We start from the raw sequence: 27,488 nt of genomic DNA on the forward strand, positions 1-27,488 counted from the left end.
GTTGTGTTGATTTACTGCTCCTGGTCAGTACAATAAACGGATACTTAGGTGACTCTTTAAACGGTTAATTTGTGTTCACCACTTATTTATTATAGAAGGAAGGCAATGCTATATTTTAGAAAGTTTTATTTCAGTGCAACATATTTAAATTAAATGTTTCCATGCTTAAATTAGAAGTTTTAAGGCACATTTGTCATATTATTTAGAAGCAATTTCAAACTTATAAAAATTGTATGAATAACAGAAGTTCTAATAATATGTGTTTCCTTACTTGGTTTTGTTGACATTTCCCTACCTCATGTTTTATTTGTTTGTTTGTTTGTTTGAACCATTTGAGAGAAACTTACAGATATTTCCCTCTCCTCTTCCTTCTGTTCTTCCTCCTCCCTACCCTGCCTGCGTGCTGGAGAACAAACCCTAGACTCGTTCATGCTAGGCAAACACGGAGCTACATACCTAGTCCAGGCCTTTTTAACTATTGCAAAGTATATTTTCTAAAATTGGAAATAGGCTTTTACTTAACTGCATACCATAATCAGCTATAATAAATTAATCATGCTTCTATAATACTGCTATCCTTTCTTTTCCTTCCTTCCTTCCTTCCTTCCTTCCTTCCTTCCTTCCTTCCTTCCTTCCTTCCTTCCTTCCTTCCTTCCTTCCTTTCTTGTCACTTAATCCTAGAAATCTCTCTTATAGCAGCACAGCCCTCTCTGCTCGGGATCCAGACTGGGGTTAGGTATTATCATATGTATTTGGCATGCTTCTTTAGACTTCTTTTATTGGGAGCATTTCTATAAGCTTTATTTATTTTTCACAGCATAGAGGGTTTTTTGCTTGTTTTATTTTAAAAGAATATACCTCCCTGGGATCCCTAGTAGTGGGACCAGGATCTGTCTCTGGCATGTGTACTGCCAAATGTATATATTCTCAAGACATAAACAGTCTGACTATCCTGGAACTCAGGCTGTAGACCAGGTTAACCTTGAACTCACAGAGATCCCCCTGCCTCTGCTTCCCAAGTGCAGGGATTAAAGGCATGAACTACCAATGCTTTTTGGAGCCTCTTCTCTATGATGGGATGCCTCACTCAACCTTGGTGCAGGGTGGAGGAGCTTGGTCCTGCCTCAACTTGCTATGCCATGCTTTGTTGACTCCCATGGGAAGCCTTACCCATTCTGAGGAGTGGTGGTGGGGGTGTAAAGGAAGGGGGAGGGAATGGGAGGAGAGAAGGGAGGGAAAACTGTGGTAGGTATGTAAAATAAATAAGAAAATTTAATAAAAAAATAAAAGCAGGATAATTAAGTTATAAGAGTTAGTTAGGAAAAAGCCTAATCTAAAAAGCCTAATCGAAAGGCCAAGCTTTCATAGTTAATACTGTTTCCGTGTCATTATTTGGGGGCTGGTGATCCCAAGATAGTCTGACAAGAAAACTTGCTACACTAGAGTTATCTGAGTGGAAGGAAATTCAATTGAGAAAGTGCCTCCATAATATCCAGTTATAATTAGTGATTGATTGGAGAGGGCCCAGCCCATTGCGGGTGGTGCCGTCCCTAGGCTGGTAGTTCTGGGTTCTATAAGGAAGCAGACTGAGAAAGCCATGGTGAGCAAGTCAATAACCAGCACCCCTCCATGCCTCTGCATTAGCTCTTGCCTCCAAGTTTCTGCCCTATTTGAGTTTCTGCCCTGACTTCTTTCAATGATGTAGAAGTACACTTCCAAATAAAGCCTTTCCTTCCCCACTCCCCCAAAGAATATGCCTCCCTATCTAAAAATTGGAGTGTTGCCTATTTTGCTGTTTCTTCACTATTAGATTCTGGTTATACATTCCAGTTGGGAATACTGACAAGTGATGTCTTTCCTTAGAATGCCACACTTGGAAGTGCATGCTGTTTGCCTGCCCCTCATTACTGGTATTAGAATAACTTGGTCAACAAGTTCTCTGGTTTCTACTATAGAATTTCCTCTTGCAGCTAATAAACAGTCTGTTGCAAGGAGAGGCTGCTTGTTCGTCCTGGTCACCCGGCTAGCTTAGTCCCGAAAAACCACACAGAAACTGTATTAATGAAATCACTGCTTGGCTCATTAGTTCTAGTTTCTTATTGGCCAACTCTTACATCTTAATTAAACTTTAATTTCTATTAATCTGTATATTGCTACATGGCAGTAACATACCAGGTAAAATTCCAAGCACCTGTCTCTGGTGGATCCATGGCATCTCTCTCTGATTCTGCCTTCTTTCTCCCTACATGCCATTTAGTTTTCCCCATCTGCCTAAGTTCTGCCCTACCAACAGGCCTAAAGCAGTTACTTTATTAACCAATGAAAGCAACACAAGGATAGAAGGACCACCTATACCAACATCTTTGGAAAACATCTTTAAAGCAACCTATGGGTTGAGACTGAAGTTAGTGAGGGAGTGTTAAGTGATCCTTTCGCAGGGGTTGCTTAAAGCCATCAGAAAACACAAGCCAAAGGAAACACAAATATTTATGTTACGATTTATAACAGTAGCAAAATTACAATTAAAATGTACCAATGAAAGTAATTTTATGGTTGGGGATTACCATAACATGAGGAACTGTATTAAAGGGTCATAACATTAGGAAGGTAGAGAACCATACCATACAAATAGGTTGTTATACTTCAAAATTTCCTCCTGGATTTAATATTCATGATCATTGTGCCTGATCCAGTTTTTATTATGGTGACTTTAAAAAAGGTGTTTTGTTTAATTTTTTCCTGCCTTCAGTACTACTTCCTCCAACTAGGCAGTTCCTAACATTTTGCTATAAGCCATGCTCTTTTCTTTCTTTTTTATGTATTTGTCATTGTTATGAATGAAAAAACCCTCCTATGATACATATAATTTCTTTGCCCTCAGTGTTATAATGTAAAAGATTTGATTCTTGGGCCAATGATGACTTAAGAGATCAGTGGCCACCCTGAGCTTTTATGTTAAGTTCTATATATCTTTCCAGGGTTAGTGTCATAACTTTGGCCAGATTTTTCTGAACAGTTCTTGATTTGAGTGTATAATTTTCACCTGGTTTTGTGAAGGGTTGACCTTTAAGCTACTTGGATACTTACATACTTGTATGTTCTTTCCCTTGCTTTCTGCTCTGTGATGACTAGCTGCAATTCTAGAAGTGTAATGTGTCTCCCTTAACACATCCACAACTTTAGATAGTAGTGTATCTTGGTTCTTTTAAAGTTGTTGCTGGAATATATAATAAATGTTAATGTCTTCATTGCTACTGTAGCAGCAGTTTATGGTGTATAGAACCAGTCTTGTGAAACAACAAATTACCTTGATTTAATTTGAAATTTTAAACCCAATGTTTTTTACACTGTAGTTTTATTAGCTCTCTGGGAGTGAGCTACATGATGTTGTGCACTGAAAATTACCCAAATGTTCTGGCCTTCTCTTTCCTGGATGAGCTTCAGAAGGAGTTCATTACTACTTATAACATGATGAAGACAAATACTGCTGTCAGACCATACTGTTTCATTGAATTTGGTAAGGGCCTGGTTTGTTTTGTTTTGTTCTTTTCTGTACTTTTTATTATCCTGTCTGTCAAACAGTTTATCATCTAATATTGGGGCGTAGTAGAGAAACTTCTTCAGCCTTGATTTTGATAGAATAATTGGCAAAGGATCTATAGTTCTTAATTTGGATATTTACGAAAAAAATGTGTTTGAGCAGTGAAGGAGATTGTAATTATTAGTCCAAAGAACGAATCCCAGAGGACAGATTCTCAGTGAGAAGTTTATAAGCCTCAGACTTTGTTTAGTGGTTATGTAGTAATCTTTTATAGTCTGCTTAATGTAGAACAGGGGCTGGCAAATACTTACTGGAAAAGATCAGAGAGTGCACATTTCAGGCTTTAAGGGCTGTCTCGTCTCTGCCACAACTACTCAGCTCTGATATCGCAGCTTGAAAGCAGCAACAGGCAATACATAAATGAATGAGCAAAGTTATTGTCTAATAAAACTTTATTTACAAAAACAGCAATTTAGATTTGGCCTATGGGCAGTAGTTTGCTCAACCAAAAAAATCTGGTCAAAGTTATGGATTTCTTTATATAGAAAGAGGAGAAATAGTAAAGATAAAATTTTGCTTGGAAGATAATTTAGAAAATTTCTTTTGATTCCACTAAACTTATTCTTTAGAACATACTATCTAATGGTGTAAAAAATAAGAAAGCAGATTTATAAAAACACATTGCTTATAGTGTAATTTGTATGTAATTACAGCTAATTACAAATTGAATATTTTTTGAGATAAGGATATAAAAATTAAGTCATTGGTTGACAATTAAAACTGTTTTCTTTTTGTTACTACAATTCCTAAAAGTCTATATTTAAGTTATAGTAACTTCATTTTAGAGTTTAATATTTAGAGTGTAAAACTGATGACTCCATGATACAACATCTTGTTAAACATAATATTGGAAATCCCTTGACAAATTGAAGAGTTTTGAATAACAAACTTTATAAAATTTATACTCATAAACATCACACTCTCAAATGATTTAATTAACAAATAACTGCAAGGAAATTTATTTTTTATTTTACATAGATAACTTCATTCAGAGGACCAAGCAGCGTTATAATAATCCCAGGTCTCTTTCAACAAAAATAAATCTGTCAGACATGCAGATGGAAATCAAGCTGAGGCCCCCTTATCAAATCCCAGTGTGTGAACTGGGACCAGCCAATGGCGTCACGTCTGCATTTTCTGTTGACTATAAAGGTGCTGGTAAGATTTCTTCTGGTGAGTTTTGGTTCTTAATTATTTTATTAACTTTTTAAAAAGTAACAGAGGAACTCTTGAAAAATCAATTGCTTTATTTTAGTGTTTTAAATCAACTTATGAGAGAATATGGAAGTTCAAAGCAATCCATTTTCTCAGTTGTTATAAAGTAGGCTACTGAAGGCTTGATATTTTGGAAATTACTTCCAAATAATAATCTCAGAAGGTATCTTTGCTAAAAAGCATTTTGTTTCTTTAGAAATGTCTATTATATCAAATAACAATATTCAGTATAAGAGTTTTGACTGTAACAGAAACTAAAAGTTGTAGTGACTGACTGACTACTCAGATCTCCCCTTCCACAGAAAGTACACAAGGCTTAACAGCAGGGTCAGGATGAAACTTCTCCGTGAAATGGAAACCCCACTATTTCACAAAAGTAGAGTGTACTGTTGCTGGACTACTTCTTAAACATTTCCTTGTGGATTAAGCTAATGTCTGATTCCATATTAATACCTACTGGTGTGTCTGAGGTTCTGTCACCTCCCTCAGCTGAAGTAGAAGGCAGTTCCATTTTTTTCTATGCTTCTAGCCTAATTTTTTTTCATGTAAAGCATCTTCAATTCCTTAAGACCTTTCTGTCATTTTGACACCTTCCCTAACCCTACATTTGCTTTAGTTTGCTATTATTCTTTAAATGTGAACTGAATGTGACATTTCACATGTAATTTAATTATATAAATATGGGAGAAAGGGAAAACATTTCACTTAAATAATTCAGTCAGTCACTAAACAAGTAAATAAGCACAAGAAATAAAGTGGCATTCAAATTACAAAGGAAATAGATAATTCCATTCGTGTGTGATTTTTTTTTTTCTGTAGAAAATCCTAAGGATTCCTCTAGAAAACTATTAGAACAAGTGCATGGCTTCTGAGAGGCTGCATGATTCAGTGCCAGTGCCTAAGACCTCTACACTGTACACTAGCAGTAAGCAATCTAAAGATGAAATGGAAAGCCCATTTATTGGAAACCAGCAAAATATTTTTGAAAGAAGTTAAGACAAAAATTAGTGGAAAGCAGATCCACATTTATGGGTTAGCAGACAACTAACTGAGGTGGCTGTACTCCTAAGTAGATACTCAGCATACTCTGAGCTGTTTTTTTTTTAAAATAGAAATTGACAAGTTGATTCGAAAATTTATATAGAATGTAAGGAATATATACATATATATGCAAAATAATCTTGGAAAAGCTGAAAAACTCCAACTTCAAAGGTACTGCCAAGTTATAGTATCTATATGGAGTGGTTCTGCTTTAAGGCTAGCATGTAGATCAGGGTAGTAGAATTGAGGTCACAAAAGTAAACCCTTTCAGTGTGGCCAGTTCGCACAGTGATTCTAGGACAATGGTGGAAGATCATACAGTGTTGGGACAGCCACGTATCCACATGTAAAAGAAAGAAATTAGACTACTGCGTAACCACAGCACAAAAATTAACTCAGTGCAAAGCCCTAAATTTACCAGCTCTAAACTCAGGTATGACTCCTCAGGATCTTGTGTTAGGTTTTTCAGATTTGATTTTAAAAATCACTGTGAAGGCTGAAGAGATGGCATAATGGTTGCTCTTCTAAAGAACCCAGGTTCAATTCCCACCACCCACATGGCATCTCACATCTGTCTGTAACTCCAGTTCCAGGGCTTCTGATACCCTCACACAGACATACAGGCAGACAAAACACCAATGAACATTAAATGAAAATAAATTATTTATGAAAAAAGTCAGTGAAAAAAGACAAAATATACAAAATGGAATTTATCAAATTAAAACTTACTTGTCCATGAACACAATCAGAGTGAAACCCCACAAATGAAAAAAATATTCACAAGTCATTTGTGCATAAGAGATGAGTATCCAAAATATTTAAATAATTTGTAATTCAGCAATAATGAAGCAATCTGATATACAAACAGAAAAGATTTGAATTTGCTTTTTTTTCCCCCTCCTTCTCTTCTTCCTCCTCTTCGTTTTGGTACAAAACCAATCAAAATGGGTCTGAGCATTGGCATGTGGCTCAGCATTCAAGAGCACTGGTTGCACTTCCAGAAGACCTGGTTTTGATTCCCAACAACCATATGGCGACTCACAACCATCTGTAACTCTATTATTCAGTGGATCTGATACCCTTTTCTGACATCCTTGGGAACCAGGCATGTAAATGACAAACATGCAGGCAAAATACCCACTGTACTTATTTAATATACATTCGAAAGGCTCTATCAGAATTAATTTAAAAGACAACCCCACAACTTAAAATAGAGACTCTACAGAATTTGAGGGGACGACAGACCATCCACTACTGTCTGTTGGATGTTTTGACTGCATTGTTTATGTGATTTTTCAAATTTGTTTTCTGGAAAATTGCATTAATTTCTTTTCAGTTTTTAAACAAATCTTTAATTTCTATGTTAAATTCCCCATGATCATGATGTGTTATGCTTTTTATATGCTATCAGGTTCAATTTACTAAAGTTTTGATATTTTATATGTGTCTTACTGAGGGAGTTGATTTCTAATTTTCCTTTTTTTATTTACGCTTGCTTTGACTATCTTGGCAAAGCCAACATGAGAAAATACACTGGTGGGTGCTCCCTCCTCTTTTATGTTTTTCGAAAGTGTTCTGTAGGACCCAGCAGTGGAACCTCAAATACCTTTGTCTAGGGTAGATTTAAATCAGTTTCTTTACTAGGGCCAGGGATACTCAGCTTGTCTGTTTTTCTTAGTGAGCATTTGTAGCTTATTTTTAAAGAAATCTGTTTATTTTTTTCAGGTTATGGAGTTTTGATGTATAATCCATGTTTCTTTATCCCTTTATTTTCCGTAGAATTAGAATTATGTCATTTTTCTCATTTCTGATATTGATAATTTTTCTTTTGCTCTTTTCTCCCAGTACATAAAAACTGATCACTTTTATTGATTTTTTTAAAGAATCAGCATTTTACTTTCATTGATGTTTTATTTTCTATTTTATTGACATGTTCTGCTTATTGCTTCCCATTTTCTGCTTACCTTGGGTTCCTATGCTCTTGTTTTCTGAGATTTGGAGCAATTTACTTGGGATCTTCTTTTCTAAAACAAGCACTTGCTGCTATCTATCTCATTCTCAGTACTACTTTAGCTACATCCCATAGATTTTTAACATACTGCATTTTTTTTTCATTCTGCTTAAAATACTTTTAAAATTTCCTTTTGACTTTTTTGACTCCTGAATTATTTAAAAATGTATCGTGTAGTTTTATTTAGGCATTTTCAGATCTCTACTGATTTTTAACTTAATTACATTGTGTTCAGAGAACAAACTTTATTTGATTTGGATATTTTAAAATTTATTGAGACGTGATTTATTCCCAAGAAACTAGCCCATTGTTAATCATTCTTTTCTGCTAAAAGTGCATACTCTGTTGTTAGTGGTATATTCTGTAAATGTTACTTAGGTCAAGATAGATGATATTGTTACAATCTGTTGTGTCTTTTCAGACTTGCTGTTTGCTTCATCCATCCTTAGAGAAATGGGTATTGCAATCTCTTCTGAATGTATATCTTATTTTAGGGTGATCAGTTTTCATATTATGTATTTTTTAAAGATTTATTTCTTTATATTATATGTATGAGTGTTTTGCCTGTATGGATGTTTGTGCACCATGTGCATACTTAATACCCACAGTGGACAGCATTGGATCCCCAAGAACTGGAGTTATGGATGGTTGTGAGCCTCCATGTGGGTGCTGGGAACTGAACCTGCTTCCTCTGCAAGAGCAACAAATGCTCATAACTACTGAACCATCTCTCCAGCCCCCTATATTAATGTAGTTTAAAGCTTGTAGTTTGAAGCATTGGTTCCTTTATCATTTTGAAATTCTTTGTACCAAGGAGTATATTACACTTTGAAATCTTTATAATATAGATACTACATTAAAATTCATATTAGAGCTTCATCAGTTCCATCTGTTGTCTGTTTTTCTCTGTGTCCTTATGTTTATGTGGTGGTTTAGTGCCCTTTCAGTGGAAACCCTAAAGGTCTAGTGAGGAGCATCAGGTACTTGAAGGCAATTAGAATCTGACTTGTTGCTTGTATTTGAAGCTGTCTGCACCCAGCAGGATATCAGTCACCATGGTGCAGCCATCACTTTTCTACAGTGACTGGTGACATGTTTATTGCTCTTTGTTTTGATTTGTTCTTCCTACTAGAAGCAACACTTTAACATTTGTTGTGTGCCCCATTTCTTGTTTGTTAAATAATTGATAAGTTTGAGAAGCACATTATCAGGAAATACTGTACTGTTAAGTCTTTCTACCTCTGTACTTCACCAGTAACCTTCTGGTCTACCTGGATGAGAGTACCCTGAAGACCACTGGAATAACTGGGAGTTGAGTTTATAAATGTCACAGTGAAGAAATACCTTAATAATGTCTACTTTTAAAATTGGTTTTATGGGTTAACAAGCAGCCTAGTGAACAGTGTTTGATCATCATCTAACCAGCAATGATTCTAAGTGTTTTTGTGATTCCACATGGTCTTAGACCTCCTTTTAATGATTGTATTAACTTACAAGCTCAGGTCGTATCTTAAGGCTATCTCAGAGCACACTGGCTGAATATTATTGCTGGTGACTGAAACATATTTTCTTTAAATAACCATTCTGCAGTGTTTTTCATGTTTCTAGCAACATGAAACATGAGTTCGAGGTCAGCCTGGTCTAAAAGAGCTAGTTCCAGGACAGGCTCCAAAGCTACAGAGAAACCCTGTCTCGAAAACAAAACAAAACAAAACAGAAATTGTTCCTATGCACATTTTATTTTTGTTTAATCAAATAAACTGTTTTTCTCACGGGGTAGGGAAATAAGGTGGTATTTATAGGTATCATTTGGTTGCATCCTTAAAAAAATCTAATTTCTTGGCTTTTTAAAAATTAGATATTTAGGTCATTTACAATTAATGTCATTATTGAAACCATTGGGTTTTAATCTATCATTTTGACAACTTTTTATTTTATTTTTATTTATGTGTCTCTCAATAACTGTTCACATGTATGTGGTACTTGAGAGTCCAGAAGAGGGTGTCAGATTCCTAGGAACTGTAGTTATAGGCAATTAATTAGTGATCTGCTCAGTGTGGATGTTGGAAACTAAACTTGGACCCTTTGGAAGTGCAGGATTACTAATTACTAATAAGCCATCTCTTGATATTTTCCCTTTGTCTTATCAGTTTTGATTACCTTTTGTCTCTAGCTGCCTTCATTTTTGAAATTCATTTTCTGTTCTTCACTGTCTTTAATTTGTTTTTGTGATTGCTTTTGGCTTTATAGTATAAAACTATTATTTCACCATTGGGTAGTTGAGTTCTACCATGACTAGCAAGCTAAGAAACAGTTTTCAAAGTGGAAACAGTTCCTTGCCAAAAGACCATCCATTGCTTTGTAACCAAGATCTTCTTAATAGTATTTTGTTGGGTTTCTTAGTATCATTCCTGCCTTCCAGGATTATTTTGCACACTATTGCATTGAGCCCATGGTGTCATGTAATGCATTCTAGATCCTCTGTTTCTCTGGGCCCTCAACTGTTGTCATTCAGTAAACAGTGACTCAGTACGTGTGCAGAAATGTAGAAATGTCTTTGAAATCTAAAAAAATCAGTGTATCTTTTCTTAGTGGTACCAATTTCCAGGTGCATAAACTTGATTCTTATTGCCAGTATGTTCTAAATCTTTGATCACCAGCAACTGACTGAGGTGATGTTCTTCTATAATTGTAGTTATTTTCCATTGTCTAGCACACATGTGTATTAAGGTATCTAACCCAAGTCATATACTACTGTCTGTTTTTCAAGTACTATCACCATGAGAGCAATAATGTATACCAAAATAATGCACATGGGTATTAATATACTAGATCTTTGTGAGCCAAGGGCCAGTAAACTTTTTCTACAAAGGGGTATATACCACACATTTTAGATTCCTAAAGGCTATACAGGTCTGATGTAACTCTTCTGGTGTAATGCATAAAAATTGTATAGACAATATGTAAATGAAGTGTTATGAATTTGGTTTATGGGTCATAGTTTGCTAGCCCCTGATATAGATTAATCTAATGATGGCATGGTTAATGTACTGCAGTAGAAACAAAATACTTCTATTTCTTCTGTTTATAAGGACAGAGAAAAACATTTACCAAATACCTGTCTACTTGTAAGAGAATGGATTGATGAGTACTAGCGAGAGATCACATCTAGAAAAGCTCTTGTGGAGCTGAACCCTAACTTAGGTGATAGAGTCCCCAGCACCAAATAAACCAGAAGTAGAGGTTGGGGGTGGTCAGAATTTCAGAGTCATCTTCAGCTACAAAGTGAAAAGCACTTACAATCGGAACTTATAAAAAAAAGTTATTCTTTAAGACAGCCATTGTGGAGACCCAGGCAGGAATGTTAAATGGAAATCACTGTTTTGGTGGGTTGTTTTTTTAATTTTAATATTATTTTTTTAAAATATGTATGCGGATTTTACCTGCATGTATATTTGTGTTCCTCATGTCTGCCTGGTGCCTGAGGAGGTCAGAAGAGAGTATTGGAGCATCTGGAACTTAGTTACAGATTATGTGAGCTGCCATGTGGGTGCTGGGAATTAAACTCTGGTCTTCTGCAAGAGCAGCTAGTACTTAACCACGGAATCTCTCCAACACAGAAATCACTGTTTAATTGGGATTACCACCATGGGTTCTTAAACCTTAGGTGGCACCACTAGTCATTGCAGTTAACTCAGGAGACTGATTAGTTGCTTAATGGTATTTGAATGGAAAAACTTCAAAACATCCTTCTGTTGGCCCATCTTCTATGATAATCCTAACTGGATGGGTCCAGCAGTAGCTATTGCTTCGGGTGTTGCACATTAATACATGTACTCAGGACTTAGGGTGATGGTCTTAATTTGAGGTGGGTTTCCAACTTGACCTACCTAAAGGTAGACTCTGTTAGAAACCCTTTGTACTACTGACCTCTAGAAGAAGTTCTCTCTGGACTTAGACCACATTGCCATGCTGAATCATTCAATACCAGACACTAGGAGAACGGGAGAAGAAACTGGAATTGGTTTAAATTGTTTTAAGAAAGAGTAACTTAAAACTAGAGCTCACTTTAAAATTAACTTTAAAATTCATTTTAATTCAGACTGAGTCTACATAATATTTTCTGTAACCCTCAAGTTGAAATACAGGTTTCTTTTATTGGGGAGGAGAACCTCTAACTAAAATTTAGTTTTCAAGCTTTCCCCCTACTTTGGAATAGTGATTTTTAAATCACTTTAAAAACATTTCCTGACTTTTCTTTGAAATCCTTTGATTCTTTCTCCCTATGGTCTGGCTCTTGTATACAGCTTCTTAATGTAATGTCATATATAAGTGTCTTGCCATAGTTATTGAAATCTGTTCATAATGGAGTGAGTGGTCTTGTTAAATGAAGTAGCAAATCTTGCTTTTTCTTTGTCTTTTAAAAAATGTCTTCCTATGAAAAATTTCAGATATATGGATGTTAAGCAGACTAGTGTAACCAATCCTCACGTACCTTTTATGCAACTAAGCAACTGTATTGATGTTTTTTCCGTCTTTATTTTATCTGCTCTTTATGTATTTTTATTCAGTCACTTGATAATTTATTTCTATAGTTCTTTTGTTTTAAAGAAAAAAATTCCTTTATAGGCATAAATATTTTAAAACGGATGTCTTAATATTTTATTCAACTATGCTGTTGATCCTGAGAATGACTGTCATTGAAAGACACTAAAAATACTGTAATCCTTAAGGAATGGAAAGGGAAAATATGAGCAGGAACCTTTGCTGTGGTTTTCTAGAGAGGGACTGGAGAAGACTGGTTTGGGAATGGCTAATTTGAATAATCTGGGCATTGGGGCATAGTCTGTGTCTACTTGATGTCTGACCCTGGGATGATTGGGCAAGAAATTAGTGACCCTGAGTATGAGGGCCAAATAGAGAAGATGGTGGGATGTGAAGATCAAGGTTAGTTGTTGGCAAGAAAAAGATTCACTAGAGTAAATTGTTTGTCATCTAGTTCTAAGAGAGCAAAGTCCCAAAATGTCAAACCTTCAGAAATACAGAATAAAAAGACATGATAATGCATTGTTTAAACATTTTCATCTCCTCTCAAATATTTCCTCAGTTTGCCTTTTTCCAGACAATCACTGTTGTGACTTTTTTATCTTAATTTTACTCATTCTAGAATATTATTTAATAGGATTATTATATGGCTCTTGTATATAGCTTCTTAATGTAATGTTATATATATATGTATAACATGTCTGCAAACTTTTTGTGTGAATATATTATAGGATATTTATTGTTGATGGACATTACTTGTTTTCAGATTTTGCTTACTGTAAGAAAAGCTAGATATTTTTGTTGACCTGTTTTTATTTCCCTTGAGTAAATATCAGGAGCAGCACTTCTGGATCAGAGGGTTAGTTGCTTCAATCTTTAAGAAACTCATGGATTTGAAGTATTTGTTCCATTTTACATTCCCACAAGTAACTGTTATAACTTAGAAAAGAGCTGACACAGAAATACTTTTCAGAATGAGCTTTAATAGGAGAACCTCAACCATGGGCAGCCATGACTCAGCTTTGAAGTAGGATAGAAATTAGGAGAAATGTATCATCATGGCCATAAATAGCATAATGGGGCCTTAAAGGGGAGAGAGAGAAGGAGACAGAGAAATTTCCCTTTAAATCCTGAGAGGTATTTCCTTAGGAAAGATGGCTGCCATGGATAGCATAATAGGGATCCTGACGTGAGAAGTATACTCTTCTGTTCCCAAGAACAAACAAGTTTGACTCCTTTTCAGGAGAATAGGGAAGCTTCGTAGCCGTGATCTAGCTGGGCCCAGACAAGTGGCAGAATTATGGAGGCAGGCACTAGATAGGGCTATAAACTGACACCTGAAGCAAAGAGCTGCAAGGCTACAGGATACAGGATAGCTTACTTTCTTGACTCTTTGTTCTAGAGATAAAAAAAAAAAACCTCATGGGGGCGTGGCCTGATCTCTGGGACAGAGAGGCAGCTATAGGGTATTTGAGCTAAAAGCAGGCCATTACTCCATACCCTTACCATATTTAATGTTAGTCTTTTAAAATTTATTCCGTTTCTACTTTTTCCTTTTAAAAAGTCACAGATTCCTTCAGTTTCTGACATCCCTTTAATCTTCATCCATTTTGAAAATTTTATAGACAACTTATCAGTTGCCATAAAATATTACTCTATTTTGCCCAATAGTTTTCTATGAATTTTTGTGCTAATCATTGTGGAGGCATTTTATAAAATTAGTAAACACTTTCAAGATGGGAATAAGAATATAATCTAATAAAAAAAAAGTACAAGACTGACCAGGAATTGTAAATAGCAAATGCCTATAATGCTAGCAATCAGGAGATTGGATTGAGTCAGGGGAATCATGAGTTTGAGGCCAGTGTGGGCCGCATGGTGAATCCCTCTCTAAAAAAAAAAGTGGGGGGGGGGACACTAGAGACATGAATCAGCGGTTAAGACCATTGACTGCTCTTCCAGAGGTCCTGAGTTCATTACCCAGCAACCACATGGTGGCTAACGACCATCACTAGTGGAATCTGGTGCCCTCTTCTGGCATAAAGTTGTACATAGCAGATAGAACACTCATGCATAAAATAAGTAAGTCATAAAAAATGAGGGGCAAGGAAGGAAAAAAAAGACTCATTGTGATTAGGAAGGTGTGTCATCAAGTTAGTATATTATGTTGTACTCTAGGGAGTAATGTTTACTAAGGGACATAACAGGTATTGGCTTTCTTCAATGATGTAACTTGTGCACTCTGATATTGAGCAGAGGGACTGTGGTTTAGTCCACTGTCTTTGCAAGTCTTCACAATGGCTGCTACTCTGCTTTCCCCTTTTTTCTTCTTCTTTTTTCTGTTTCAGCCTTTCTAAACTGTCTTACTTCCCCATACACATTGTGTGAGAATGGCTCTCTCAATCCTGTTTTGTGTTAATCTTCCATCCGTACTATCTACTTTGACACAAAAACACACACCCATGCTCTTAGTTCAGCATCACCAGTTATTTCACTTCTCGCTGTCTGAATTTTGCCTTCAACTTTGCTTCTGAAACTGCCTTACAGTGTCAACAAGCATCTCTTAGACAATAGATTGGATGCCTTTTTTTTTTTTTTTGCATTTTTTGTTTCCTGGTCTGTCTGTAGGTACCATTAGCCACATAATTCCTTCTAGACCTCCACCCCTACCGCAGATGTCTTTGATTCTCTGCACATCTGACAGTAGAAAATGAGAAAGCCGTTTGCTTGATACAACCTGGCTTCAGGAAACAAACAAACAAAAATCTATGTTATTCCTGCATAGCCCCTCATTTGTCATGGCTCAGATATATGCTATATGCTAGTTCCTGGCCTAGTGCCAAACTGAGTATGCCACAAACTTTTCTTGGGTTACAGCAGATCTAGAATCTGTTTCACTGAAGTAGCTGATGTAGGTGGGCCTTCTGTCTATGTGTTATTTTCATTGGTTAATAAAGAGACTGCCTTGGCCCTTTGATAGGACAGAAAATTAGGTAGGCGGAGTAAACAGAACAGAATGCTGGGAAGAGGACAATGAGGCAGACGCCATTTAGCCAGCCACCAGGTCAGACATGCTGAATCTTTCCCGGTAAGCCACCACCTCGTGGTGCTACACAGATTATTAGAAATGGGTTAATCAAGATATGAGAGTTAGCCAGTAACTAACTCTCTAGAGATAATGGGCCAGGCAGTGTTTAAATGAGTACAATTTGTGTGTTGTTATTTCCGGGGCTAAGCTAGCTGTGTGGGAGCTGTGCAGGATGAAAAGCAGGCCTGCCCGCAGCTCCTCACTACAAGTAACAGATAGCACACAGTAAATATACATTACAATGTGGTTAAGTACCTCCTTTGTTTCTCAAACGGGGAAAGTGCCCTTCTGTGATGCCATCCTCTTGTGTTTGAAGAATAAAGTTTGCTTGATAACTCTTCTTGAAAAACTAGTCATAGGTCCCGGGAAAGGGGTGAGGATGAAGCAGGGAAGTCAACACATTAGAATTTCTTGCCCACAGTAAATGGGCACTGTGCCAGCCTGCCCTTGTGCACAGTGCTTTCCTTGTCTTCATTAAAAGAGGTTTAGCACTTGCTTTTACCCTTTAAAAATACCTTTTTTGAAATGATGAATTCATAAATGGTATACTATTATTATAAAACACATGTCCTGAGGCTAAAAGGCAGGTGTTAGAAACTTAATAATGTATATTGGCTTGTTTATTTCTTAAATACATTGCCATCAACACATGAAATGGTATCAGATTTCCTTTGAACACACCTGACTTGACCATGTAAAGCTTTAATTTTCACTTTTGTGGTTTTTTTTAATGAGGTACCTTGTTTCATATGGAAGTGTGATTTGATAACTATATTTGATAATTATTCAGTTGTCAGTTGGTTTTATTCCTAAAGCCCATTTGCTTTTTATGAGAGTCCAGTTTCCCTCTTTCTGAGAAAGGATGGACCAGGAGGGACAGATGCTCCAAAATATGACTAGTGTGACTTTTTTCTCACTGCTGAAAGACCATGGTATCAATACTACACAACGACATTTGGTTTTCTGTTTTCACAGTAGAATCTCAAGGGAGTTTATTGAAAGACTAGACATGGGCAAAGAAGAAATTATGACTGTTATTCTAGATTAGTACTTTCTGCTGATCCTGAAGAATAGTTCATGAGATGTAGGTTTTTGGGTTTTTATTAACTCTTATGGGAATCTTTTCTGCTGTGATGGCTGAATATAATTTGCAAAGATCTGAGCGTTTCCTTTATTAATGTTCTGCCTCATTAACTTCATTGTTGGGTTTTTACACTTCAGTAGTTTAAATAAAGTAATGAAAATGTGGTTCTGATGTCCTCTTCAGCACTGTCCTTTTTGAAGTCTACTGATTATGTGTTTAGTTTGTGATTTCATTTAGTCACAATTGTAAATCCTAATAATTGTAAAATGATCATGAAGGGAAATGATTGTATAACAAAAGATTTTACTTTGTTGAAGCCTGAAAGTTAAGGGAATGCTTTTAAAGATGAAATGGCAATATATGCAGCTGGTTTGGTTCTGGTGTAGTTTTATTTTAGTCACTTTTACCTTCAAGAGACCAAGAGCCCAGTCTTCCTAGCTGCAAGACTGCACTCTATTGAAGAGCTTGGGTGGTGATTATGTATAAGCTTTTACATACAGTCAGTGGTGTCTGTAGTCTTCTGTCCCAAATACACGGGCTTTCCTAAAAGCAAGCTATATTTATCTTTATAGAATGCTGTCTAAGCATTTTCAGAAAGCATAGGAGCTTCACATTGACTCTCCAAGCAAAGTCATCTTGTGAAAATACTTGTACCAAATTGCAAATTGTACACATTTTTTTGCTAGTAAGTTCCCCCAAGTTATTTACTGACAGATGTGGGTATTCCATACATAGGATTTCTTATCAAAAATAGAAGTTAGGGGCATTATTAAAATGTAGAAAAACAATATTAGTTCCATTTGACTTGAGAATGGGACTTTTATGTTCTCAAACATTTTTCATTTTAGAAAGAATATTTAAGCTGTGTATGGTGGCACACACCTTTAATCCCAGCACTATGAAGCAGAGGCAGGTAGATCTCTGAGTTGAAGCCAGTCAGATCTCTGTAGCTGAGGTCTGCAGAGTGAGTTCCAGAACAGCCAGGGCTACACAGAGAAACCCTGTCTTGGGAGACTGGGATCTATTTAATTAGTAAGGTATATTCTTTAAAGTTATTTACTTTCAGTAAATCCAAGTTGAACAGTGAAATTGGGTTGACATAAGCTTAGCTAGCATGAGATGCTGGTATTCATTTCTAACTATTTTTTTTTCTCTTCCAGCACATCAACGACTGGAACCAGCAAGTCTGTCAGGGATCGTGGCGTTTATCCTTAGTCCTCTTATGTGGAGCTCTGAACTTAATTCGAGGCTTTCACGCCATAGAAAGCCTCCTGCAGGTACTGTGCTATTTTTGCAGTGTCAGGTGACTGTCTATTCATTCTTCTTGTTACTTAGTTGATTTGAATTGGATTAGGACTTAGTATAATTTACAACACAAGCTCAAAAATCTGTGTTCTTATACCTGCCCTTTGATACCTTCTTTCAAAAGCATGGTTAGTGTAACAGGTGTGGTAGGTATGCCTGTAATCCTGGCCCGTGGGAGGCTGAAGCAGGAGGGCTATAAATCTGAGGCCAGCTGAAACCACATAGTGAGTTCTAGGCCAGCTTGGTTGTGTAATGAAGCCCTGTCTCAAAACAAAAAAAACAAAAACAAAAAACAAAACAAAACAAAACCCACAAAAGCATCCACTACCCAAGAAGTACTGACTTCTGGTTGACATGTTCCCTTATTGTCCACTCATTTAGAGGCATTGTTGACAGGCACTGGGGAACATCTAGCTATGTAGCATGAACCCTGCATTATCACAGCTTAAAGTTGAATTTGATAGGCAAAGACATATGGGAGTAATAACTAAGTTCTTAGAGCAAGAAGAGGAGAGATTATTGTGATTCAGAAGAGGTGAGGAGAGATGGTGAGCCGGTCTTGGAGGAGCAAGAGGAAGAGGAAAGTGGGGGCAGGAAGACAGTCCACATGGACACTGCTCCTGGGTGTTCCTTAGTAAGTGCTGCTGCTTTCCCTTCTGCTCAGTGGCCTTTTCAAACCTGAGCTGCCTAGTTAGCAGCAGGGACACTGGTTTCTTCAGGCACTTCATATTCCAGGCCTTTAGCTACCAAACTGTCTAAGTCCATCATGTTTTAGATGCACAGTTGTCTTTTCCTTTGTTCCCATTCTCTATTTTCCCAAGAGTTCTTGATATATCACATTATAAATCAGAGTTCTCTCTCTGTCTCTGGTGCATGAATGCATGCCTGTCTGTCTGTCTATTCACCATTAAGTTCAGGAGGTCCATTTATAAAAACCTGCTCTCTCTCTCTCTCTCTCTCTCTCTCTCTCTCCTCTCTCTCTCTCTCTCTCTGTCTCACTCTCACTCTCACTCACTCTCTCTGTCTTTCCAGCCCTAAGTTCAGGAAACCATTTATAAAAACCTTTTCTCTCTCTCTATCTCTCTCTCTTTCTCTGTGTGTCTGTGTGTAGCATTAAGTTCAGAATACTATCTATAAAAACCTGCTTACCCCTGCTAGGTTTATGGAACCATTCTCCATGTCCTCTGTGTTCAGCTACCTAAAGCCAACTGAAAAGAGATGACATCATGGTTCCTAAAAGATTTTCTTCCAAACAGTTAACTCACAGGTAAAGCTTCTGCCCCCTTTTAGGCATAGGATTCTGGTTGTCGTTCCTCTGCCTTCTGTCCCATCCCTCTGTGTTGGGAACTGTGAACCCCCTAGATCCTGAATTTCTGATAAACAACTTGTAATGCTTGCAGCTGGTCTGAGCACGAGACCCTCAGGAGTTCCTGATGGCAGGGGAGTGGTTTCTGGTGGGTTTGGCTGGGGCATGGCTATCAGTTAAGGATCCTATATAAGCTGCCCTGGAACACAATAAAGGGGGCATTCTTGTTTCAAGGATGACACTTGTCTGTGTGTCTGTGAGTCTTTGTGTGTTTCAATCTCCAGCCCCTTGCCCGGTTTACAAACTGTATGGTAGTGCATAGAGTGCAGACGGGCATGGTGCACTACACTTCTGCAAGGATGGATTTATTCCAGCAGAAGTTTTGTTTTCAGCCAGCCAGCCAAACTGTCAATGACAAGAAATATGGGCACTTTGGAAACTGCTGACTGAAAAGGCTAATATTTATTAATAAAGACATCTTTGGAAACCATTTTATTGATGTATAGAAAAAACGTGGGGTAGGGTGTGAAGAGTTAACTTTTCTAGCTAGAGTAGCCCTAGGTAGAGAAAGCTTTCCCATCACAAACCTTGTTTACTTCGTGACTGAATCATATGGAAGCTGCAGGAGCTAAGCTCAGAGCCTATCAAGGCTAGCGCTCTGGCACAGCCTATTAAAGGTGACTTTGATCTCCTTCGTGCTCTCAGTTATCTTGTCCTTTCTTTTCTGGAGCTGAGTCTCTCCTTCTTCCTCTTCTGGTTTGTAACTGAAAAACTAAAGGAAGTTTTTGTGTACTATAGTCTGTAATGCTTTTGAAATGCTGCAACTGACTTAAGCTTCTCTTCATTGCTAATTGTTCTGTGTTCTCTTTCTAATCAGTAATACACTTGTCTGATTGCAGTGATGCAATTTTAGGTTTTAGAAGAATAATCTGATCAAACTATTTACTACTTAGATGTAATTGATGCTTTGTGCTGAGATTTCTCACCTTGTTTATATTTTTAAAAGACAACTTCACAGACAATTTATCTTTCTTGAATGCAGATGCAGAGATCTTTAGCAATATATTAATAAATCAAAACTATAATAACAAATAAAATAATTATATAACAACCAAGTGGAATTTATCTCAGGTGTGCAATGCTGATTTAATATTTGAAATCAATTACTGCTACTACTTCAACAATCTAAAGGAGAAATAATAATAATAAGATCACATCAATAGATCCAGAAAGGCATTTGACAAAATCCAAAAAACCTTCATCCATGATTGAAAAAAAAAAAAAGCAAAACAAAAAACCCCAAAACATAGCTTGGAGCAAACCAGGAATTTTCAGCTAACACCTTTAGTGACAAGGAACTAGATACTTTCCCCCTAAGACAGAAATAGGATGAAGACACCTCCTCTGACCTCTTCTAGTTAACATCACACTTGAATCCTAGCTGATGCAGTAAGATGCAAAGGAAAAAAAGACATATGGAAGGAAAAGATAAGTTTGCAGATGACATGATTAGCTGTATAATGACTCCCAAGAACAACAACAAGCTCCTGAAACTGTGATGGGAGTATAGTTGTATGCTGGAGGGCGCTTGTACTGTATAAAAATTTCTTAAATTCCAGCAGCAAACAATTGAGAATTGAAAGTACTAAAAAAAGTACTTACAAATAAATATAAAACACTCACAGGAATGATATAAAGTATATTATAAACTCTGACCCAAGAAATCGAAGATTAAATAAATGGACAGAGATTCCACATTAGAGAGGAAAACTCAATATTGTTGAGCTGTTGGTTCTTTCTGCCCTAATACATAGATTAAACACAATCCCTGTCAAAATCCCAGAAAGTTACTTTGTGGATTCCATAAAGTGATTGCAAAGTTTATATGGAAAAACGAAAGGCCTAATATGTAGAAAAGAACAAAAATGCTTTTGTTCTATATTCTCATCAACAAAACTCAAAATTTCACTTCTGCCACCAGAGGAGTGGTAGGTCTTTCCATAGCGAACAATTCTCCAATTCCATTTAGGTGTCCTACAATTTAGTTCAGGTTTTGTTTTTTTTCTTTTTTTGACCAGGTTTCTCTGTGTAGTTTTGGTGCCTATCCTGGAACTAGCTATTGTAGACCAGGCTGGCATCGAACTCACAGAGATCCGTCTGCCTCTGCCTCCCAAGTTCTGGGATTAATGGCATGTGCCACCACTGCCTGGCCAATTTAGTTCAGTTTTAATACTGTCTACTTGGAGTTAGGACAGAACTCACGTGCTAAGGGCTCGGTTTTATGGGCCAACCCTTTCTTCAGGTGCCAGTCGTATGACCAGATTGTAAAGACGAATAGCTGGCTATAAGTTGGAGGTTTGTACAACTCTCTTTTGGAGCAAGATTTGGTGGAATAGTTTTTGGACTCAGCTATGATTAATTATAAAGAGTATTTCAAAGGATACAGATGGATTAAGAACTACATAGGGAGAGGTTGGGAAAGCTCTGGACATGGGCTTCTGTCCCTGTGGGGCTGGATTTGCCCACATTTCCTCACATGTTGAGATGCTCACCAACCTAGAAGTTCTCCTTATACAAGAAATTCCAAGAGGTGGGAATTCTGGCTCAAATTCTTCTATAACTCAAGAAATTAGAAAGATCTTAGGGAATCTGTGACAGAACTGGTGCCAAGGACTAATCGGAGCAAAAGATTTTTCTAGCACCTTTTAAGGGTTTTAGGAACCCTGTGCGAGGAGCAGACTATTTTTTACTATTTCATACCCAGAATGTTCTACACGGTACTGATGAAAAACAAAAGTGGGAGCTCACATTGTCCAACTTTAAGGACTTATTGTAAACTACAGTAATTAAGACGGTATGATATTGGCAAAGGAATAAGCAGTAGATTACTGTGACAGAATTAAGAGCCTAGAGATAAACGTACATCCATAGAGCTCCCTGATCTTTGGTAAAGAAGCAAAAGCAAATCAATGGAGACAGATCAGTCATTTTAACTTGGTTCTGGAACAACTGGAAAACCACATGCCAAGGAATAAACAGGAAATCAGAATGGGTCATGGAACTAAACAAAAAGAACAAAACTTAAAAAGTAGCAGAAGGAAAAAGCTGTGTGACCCCTGAGTCTGAAAATGAGTTTTAAGTATAGCACCAAAAGTGTTGAAAAGAAAAATAGGCTGCTAAATGTCATTAAAACCTGACGAAGTCTGTTCTGTGAATCAAGAAAATGAAAAAAGCCACAGGCTAGGAAAAGATACTTGCAAGCCTCTTCTGATAAAGGCCTTGACCTTATAAGGCTTGATTTGGCTCACCAGTGAAGAGAGTCTATTACTATTTCTCTTCTGGAGGACCCAGTTCGGTTCCCAGCACCTATCCTGGGTGTCTCACAACTATAACTCCAGTTCCAAGGGATCTGACACCCTCTTTTGGCCTCCAAGAGCACCTGCATGCTCATGATATACATTCACTTGCACATAAATGGAAAGAAATCTTTAAGGAGGGGAGATGGTAATTCTAAAACACACAAAGAACACCTCAAACTCAAAACTAAGAATGCAAATCAACCCACTGACAATGATCTAAAGATCAGTAAACAACCTCACCACAGAAGATGCTGCAGATGACAGGCATGTAAAAAAAAAAAATACTAGATATCGTATGCCATCAAGGAACCACAAATTTACAAGGTGATGCCACTAAACACCTGTTAGAACCTGCCCCCAGCCCAGATAGCTGACACTTCCCAATGCTGATGAGGATGTGGAACAAGGAACTCTCATTTGCTGCTAAGTTGGGAGTACAAAATGTTACAGCCACTCTGGAAAACAGTTGGGCTGTTTCTCACAGAGCTAAACATAGCTTTACTCTATCATGTAGCAACAGTGCTCTTAAGTGTCTCTAACCAGGTAAGTGGAGCACTTTCAACATGTGATATCAACTTAATCATAATTTTAAGGAAGCAATTGTGAAAGATGAATGGTAAATGGTAGTAATTCATACAGTGGACTAACATTTAGTAATAGAAGAAATGGCTGTCCTCTTAAGTGCATGGAGACCTCCTTAGGTGCATATTGCCTGATGAAAGCAGCTAGCCCGAAAAACTACATAGTGGACACTTTCTGCAAGAGGCAGACCTATAGACCTGTAGTTGCTGATTGGGAAGAGATGCAGCTGTCTGAGATTATCAGAGTTGTGAAGTGGTCTTGTGTGACTGTAATAGTGGGTGCCTGCTATTGTCCATGTGTCCAAACCACGAAGTCTATAACCAGAAGAGTGAACTGTAGAAGCAACAGTGTGTCAATACTAGCTCAGCATTTGTGATAAATGTACCACACCGATTCCATTTGTTACTAGACACTGAGCAGGGAGCAAGGGGGACATCTGGAAAGTCTCTGCTCAATTTTTTGTATGCCTAAGGCTAATCTAAAAAATCAAATCTATTTTAGTTGGGCCCATGGCACACTCCTTTAATACAGCATTTGGGAGGTAGAGGCAGGTGGATTTCTCTTGTGTTCCAGGTCAGTCAGAGCTACATAGTGAGACCATGTCTTAAAAAAAAAAAGTATTTTCAAAGTCAACAGTAGAACAAAGGCCTTCTCTTTGGTGGTAAGTCCAAGGGAAACTAGAAAGGGAGGCGTATTCTTCTTACCCTGAGCTTTGATGTTTTGATGCTCTTCAGTGAGGTGCAGCTCTACTTAGCAGTAGTTAAAAGTATAACCTGTTGAACCCAGACTGCTCTTAGAGGTGTGAATTAGGCTTCTCTGGGGGAGGGGGGGCTAAGCCTTCCCCCTGAATAGATCATGTGAGGACCTTGATGTCCCAGTTAGAATGGAGCCTGGTTCAGGAATCTGATCTGTGTCTTAAAGTTCATTTTTATAATTTTGTGCCCTCAGAGTCTCAAGAGTAATGGGCATTTTGAGAATGCCAGTGGAATTCAGGCCAGATGTATTGACCTTGTACCCATTAGATCCTGTCAGCTTACCTAACCCCCTAAGGATTGTCTGGTAGAATAACAGCATGTTTCATTTGCATAAATAAACTCTGTAAGGATAAGAAAGTAATAAACATGCTGGGAAATGACGGGTGGGGAACAGAGTGGCAGCAAGGCTTTACTAAGTGCCTCTTCATAGATTGCTCATCAAAACAAGGGCTCGGCTAGGAGGATACTACTTATTTATACCTTGGCTTCAATATTTTTTTTAAAAAATCATATTTTTTTATGTGTTGTACTGTGGGTTCAATCCTAAGCAATGAATAATAGTACTTTTTGGCAGAAAAAAGAAAAAAAACTTCTGTTACTCCAGTTTAATTGGTGGACTTTTCAAGTACTAAAATTTCAGATATGGATAAATCTTTAATGGCACAATGGGCTGATATTAGCCACTTTTTCTTTTCCCTCAGAGTTAGGTTCACAGCTTGGATAGGGTGAAGAGTTATTCTTTGTTCATTATAGCCATTGGACTTGATCCTAGGCTCCTCTAGGTTATCAGTGCATTTTATGTTAGGAATAACCTCTTTAAATCACAAGTTAAATAGATCTTACTGAAGGTGTCTTCCCTGTTGAATTTTGTACAAATCTTACATAAGTGGAATTATTCAGATCTTGGTGATGAAAGAGGAGAAAAGGCAGTCCCAGAACCAACAGCCTCCATATTTCTATAAAACTTGATTAAAGTAAAGGATTTGGCTGGGTGTAGTGGCACATACCTTTAATCTCAGCACTGGAAATGTTGAGGCAAGAGATCTCTGTGAGTTCTAGGTCAGCCTGAGCTCCCCAGTGAGTTCCACACCAGACAGGACTACACAGTGAGACCCTGTCTTTGAAAAAAAAAATGAAAAACAAAAGATTTATTTGGAAATTTTAATTTTAGATCTAGTGAATATTATATTGTATTTTCCGGATTTTGAATAGTATATAGGTGCTAATTTAAAGTTACAGTTTTATAACCTTGATTTATAAGTACTAAAAATAGTTGCAACATTTATCTTCTACTATGTCACCTTGTGCTTTTGGCACATTAAATTAGAAGACTCAATGAATCAACATTCCTGTATATTGTCATTGTTTCAAATTCAGGATAAATGCGCTGATATGACTCTTCTGCGAAAGTCTAATAACCTGTATTTAATCCCTGTACCCACAGGATGGAAGGAGAAAATGGCTCCTTCATATATGTGCTGTGGCATGTGTGTGCATATGCCTGTATGCATGTTCATACACACATCCAAATAAAATATGTAGAAAATAAAAAAAAGATTCGACACAAATTCGCTTATGCTAAATTAGTAACTACTTCTTAGTGTTAGAGGGATTTATTAAAATAATGTGGCACTGAAGGTTTTCTTTGTTGGGTCTGTGTGTATATATATATATATTTTTAAGTTGATAATTTGATTTTATGTTCACAGTAATTGTGTAAATTAGATTGTTTGCACTTGCTTCCTAGCTTTGTTCTGAGTTCAGAGATGTTAATAAGGTTGTTGTGAGTTGACATCTTAGGAATGCGTATGCTTTTATCACATTGTTTTTTATTGCATGGCTTCTTCTAAGGATCAGTTTTGAAACAATAATAATTAGGCTAATGCCAACCCAGAATAATTTTCGTGTGGTGTATTAGAAGTCGTGTGATAGCAGTAGAAATGCTGCCCTAGAGGTCAGGAGACCTGCAATCTCCTCGCCAGTACTAGCACAATGACCTTAGGCAGTTGCTGTGGGTCTCATCTTCCCACTGTGTGGGATAAAGGCTTAGACTCCACAGGCCTAAGGGCTAACAAGCACCAGTGATTCTCTAAAATGTTTAGAATAGTTACTACAAAGCAGAAATGATCTACTTCTGTTTTCTAAAAAAGAAACACACTAAGCAATCAAAAACAGCTTGTAAATAAAGATTTTAGCACAGGTCAGACTGACTCTGGAACATGTGTTTAGATCTATGGAAAATGAAGAGAGGTTTCAAATGGCAGTGTAAGTTTAGAGAAAAAACAACCTTACCATATAGGACAGTAATGAAGTCCTACTACATAGGGAAAGACTGCACATTCTTCCACATAGCCTATGGCTGAGGGATTTTGACTATGTTGGGAAATGATGAACCAAAGAGCAGCATGCAAGAGGATGGCTCCATTCCTTTGGCAGTGGAGGGTGGGTAGAGGTAGAGACCAAGGACCATGAAAGAGTTAACAATAATTTTCTCCATATGTGAGATTACTAACTACATGGGCTTTTTTGGTAAAATCTGTGTCTTCCACAATTTTCTACAATAAACGTAAACTTTTATAATCAGGAAAAGGGACTAAAAAATAATCAGAGCTTATTTAAAGTCTTTGAATTATAGACGTGGAAAGGCTTCAAGTTGGCCCTTCCTGCTCCTAGGGCAGAACTGACCTGAGCATCCTAGAAAATTAATGTTCCTGTTTTAAGATCTCACTAGGATAAGCCACTTTCCTCTGTCTTGTGGACTGTTCTTTACCCAATCCACTGTACTAAACAATTTACTTTTATTTCTGTTATGAAATGCTCCCCCCTTCCTGAAATCCCAGCATTTAGGAAGCTGAGGTAAGGGGATTGAGCCTTTGAGGCCGTCCTGGGCTACATAATAAGAAAAAGAATGTAGGAAAAAGAAAATTATTTGTTCTAAAATAAGAAAAAGGGGCCTCGTATAATGTGCCTGCATAGAAAAAAACACACTTCCTCCTCCTGCCTGGGCTTTCTGTGCTGCTCACACACACATGGAAATAAGAAATGCTGACATGATTGGTTATGTGTGTGTTGCACAGGCCCTGGCTGTTCTTCCTGGCTGCTGTGTGCTAGCACAGTGACCCTAGAGCCAGTCCTGATCTTTCTCTGTGGGATTTAGCACACTCTAGTGGACAGTAACTTTTCAGTTGCCACCATTTTATTTATCATGTCAAGTTACTTTATTGGACAATTCATTGATGTGCATCTGGATAGTAAAGTTGGTCAGTTTATTTAATCATTGACCCTCGTGAGTAGGAGGAACTTGGTCGGTCACCTGCTGGGGTGTTATGCATGTTTATGTAGCTTTACTATTAGGAAGAGATGTTATGTGTCATGAGGGAGCTGGCTTTTCCCCGGTGCTTCTCATCTTTCCTGGGGTGAGATGCAGCATTGATAGGTGAGGCCAAGACACAGAATGCTTGGAGTTTTCCTCAACTTCCCATTTCTCTGCCTTTTAAATTTAAGTTCATTTTATGTGTATGTGTGTTTTGTCTGCATGTATGTCTGCGTACTACTTGTGTGCCCAGTGCACACGGAGGTTCCTGAAGCATTGGATC

The 27,488-nt window shown here is 37.4% G+C and overlaps 1 protein-coding gene across 1 annotated transcript in view; it reads left to right on the top strand.

Moving 5' to 3' along the window:
• Sec22a (SEC22 homolog A, vesicle trafficking protein) overlaps positions 1-27,488 on the top strand; it is a 63,072-nt gene that overhangs the window by 19,455 nt on the left and 16,129 nt on the right. Inside the window, 4 exon segments of the mRNA XM_085685502.2 lie at positions 3,354-3,517; positions 4,580-4,774; positions 17,746-17,801; positions 17,803-17,862. Coding sequence (XP_085541628.1) covers positions 3,354-3,517; positions 4,580-4,774; positions 17,746-17,801; positions 17,803-17,862 — 475 coding nt within the window.

This window comes from Myodes glareolus, chromosome 2, assembly GCF_982192425.1.
Source record: "Myodes glareolus chromosome 2, mMyoGla1.1, whole genome shotgun sequence".
Taxonomy (NCBI): Eukaryota; Metazoa; Chordata; class Mammalia; order Rodentia; family Cricetidae; genus Myodes; species Myodes glareolus.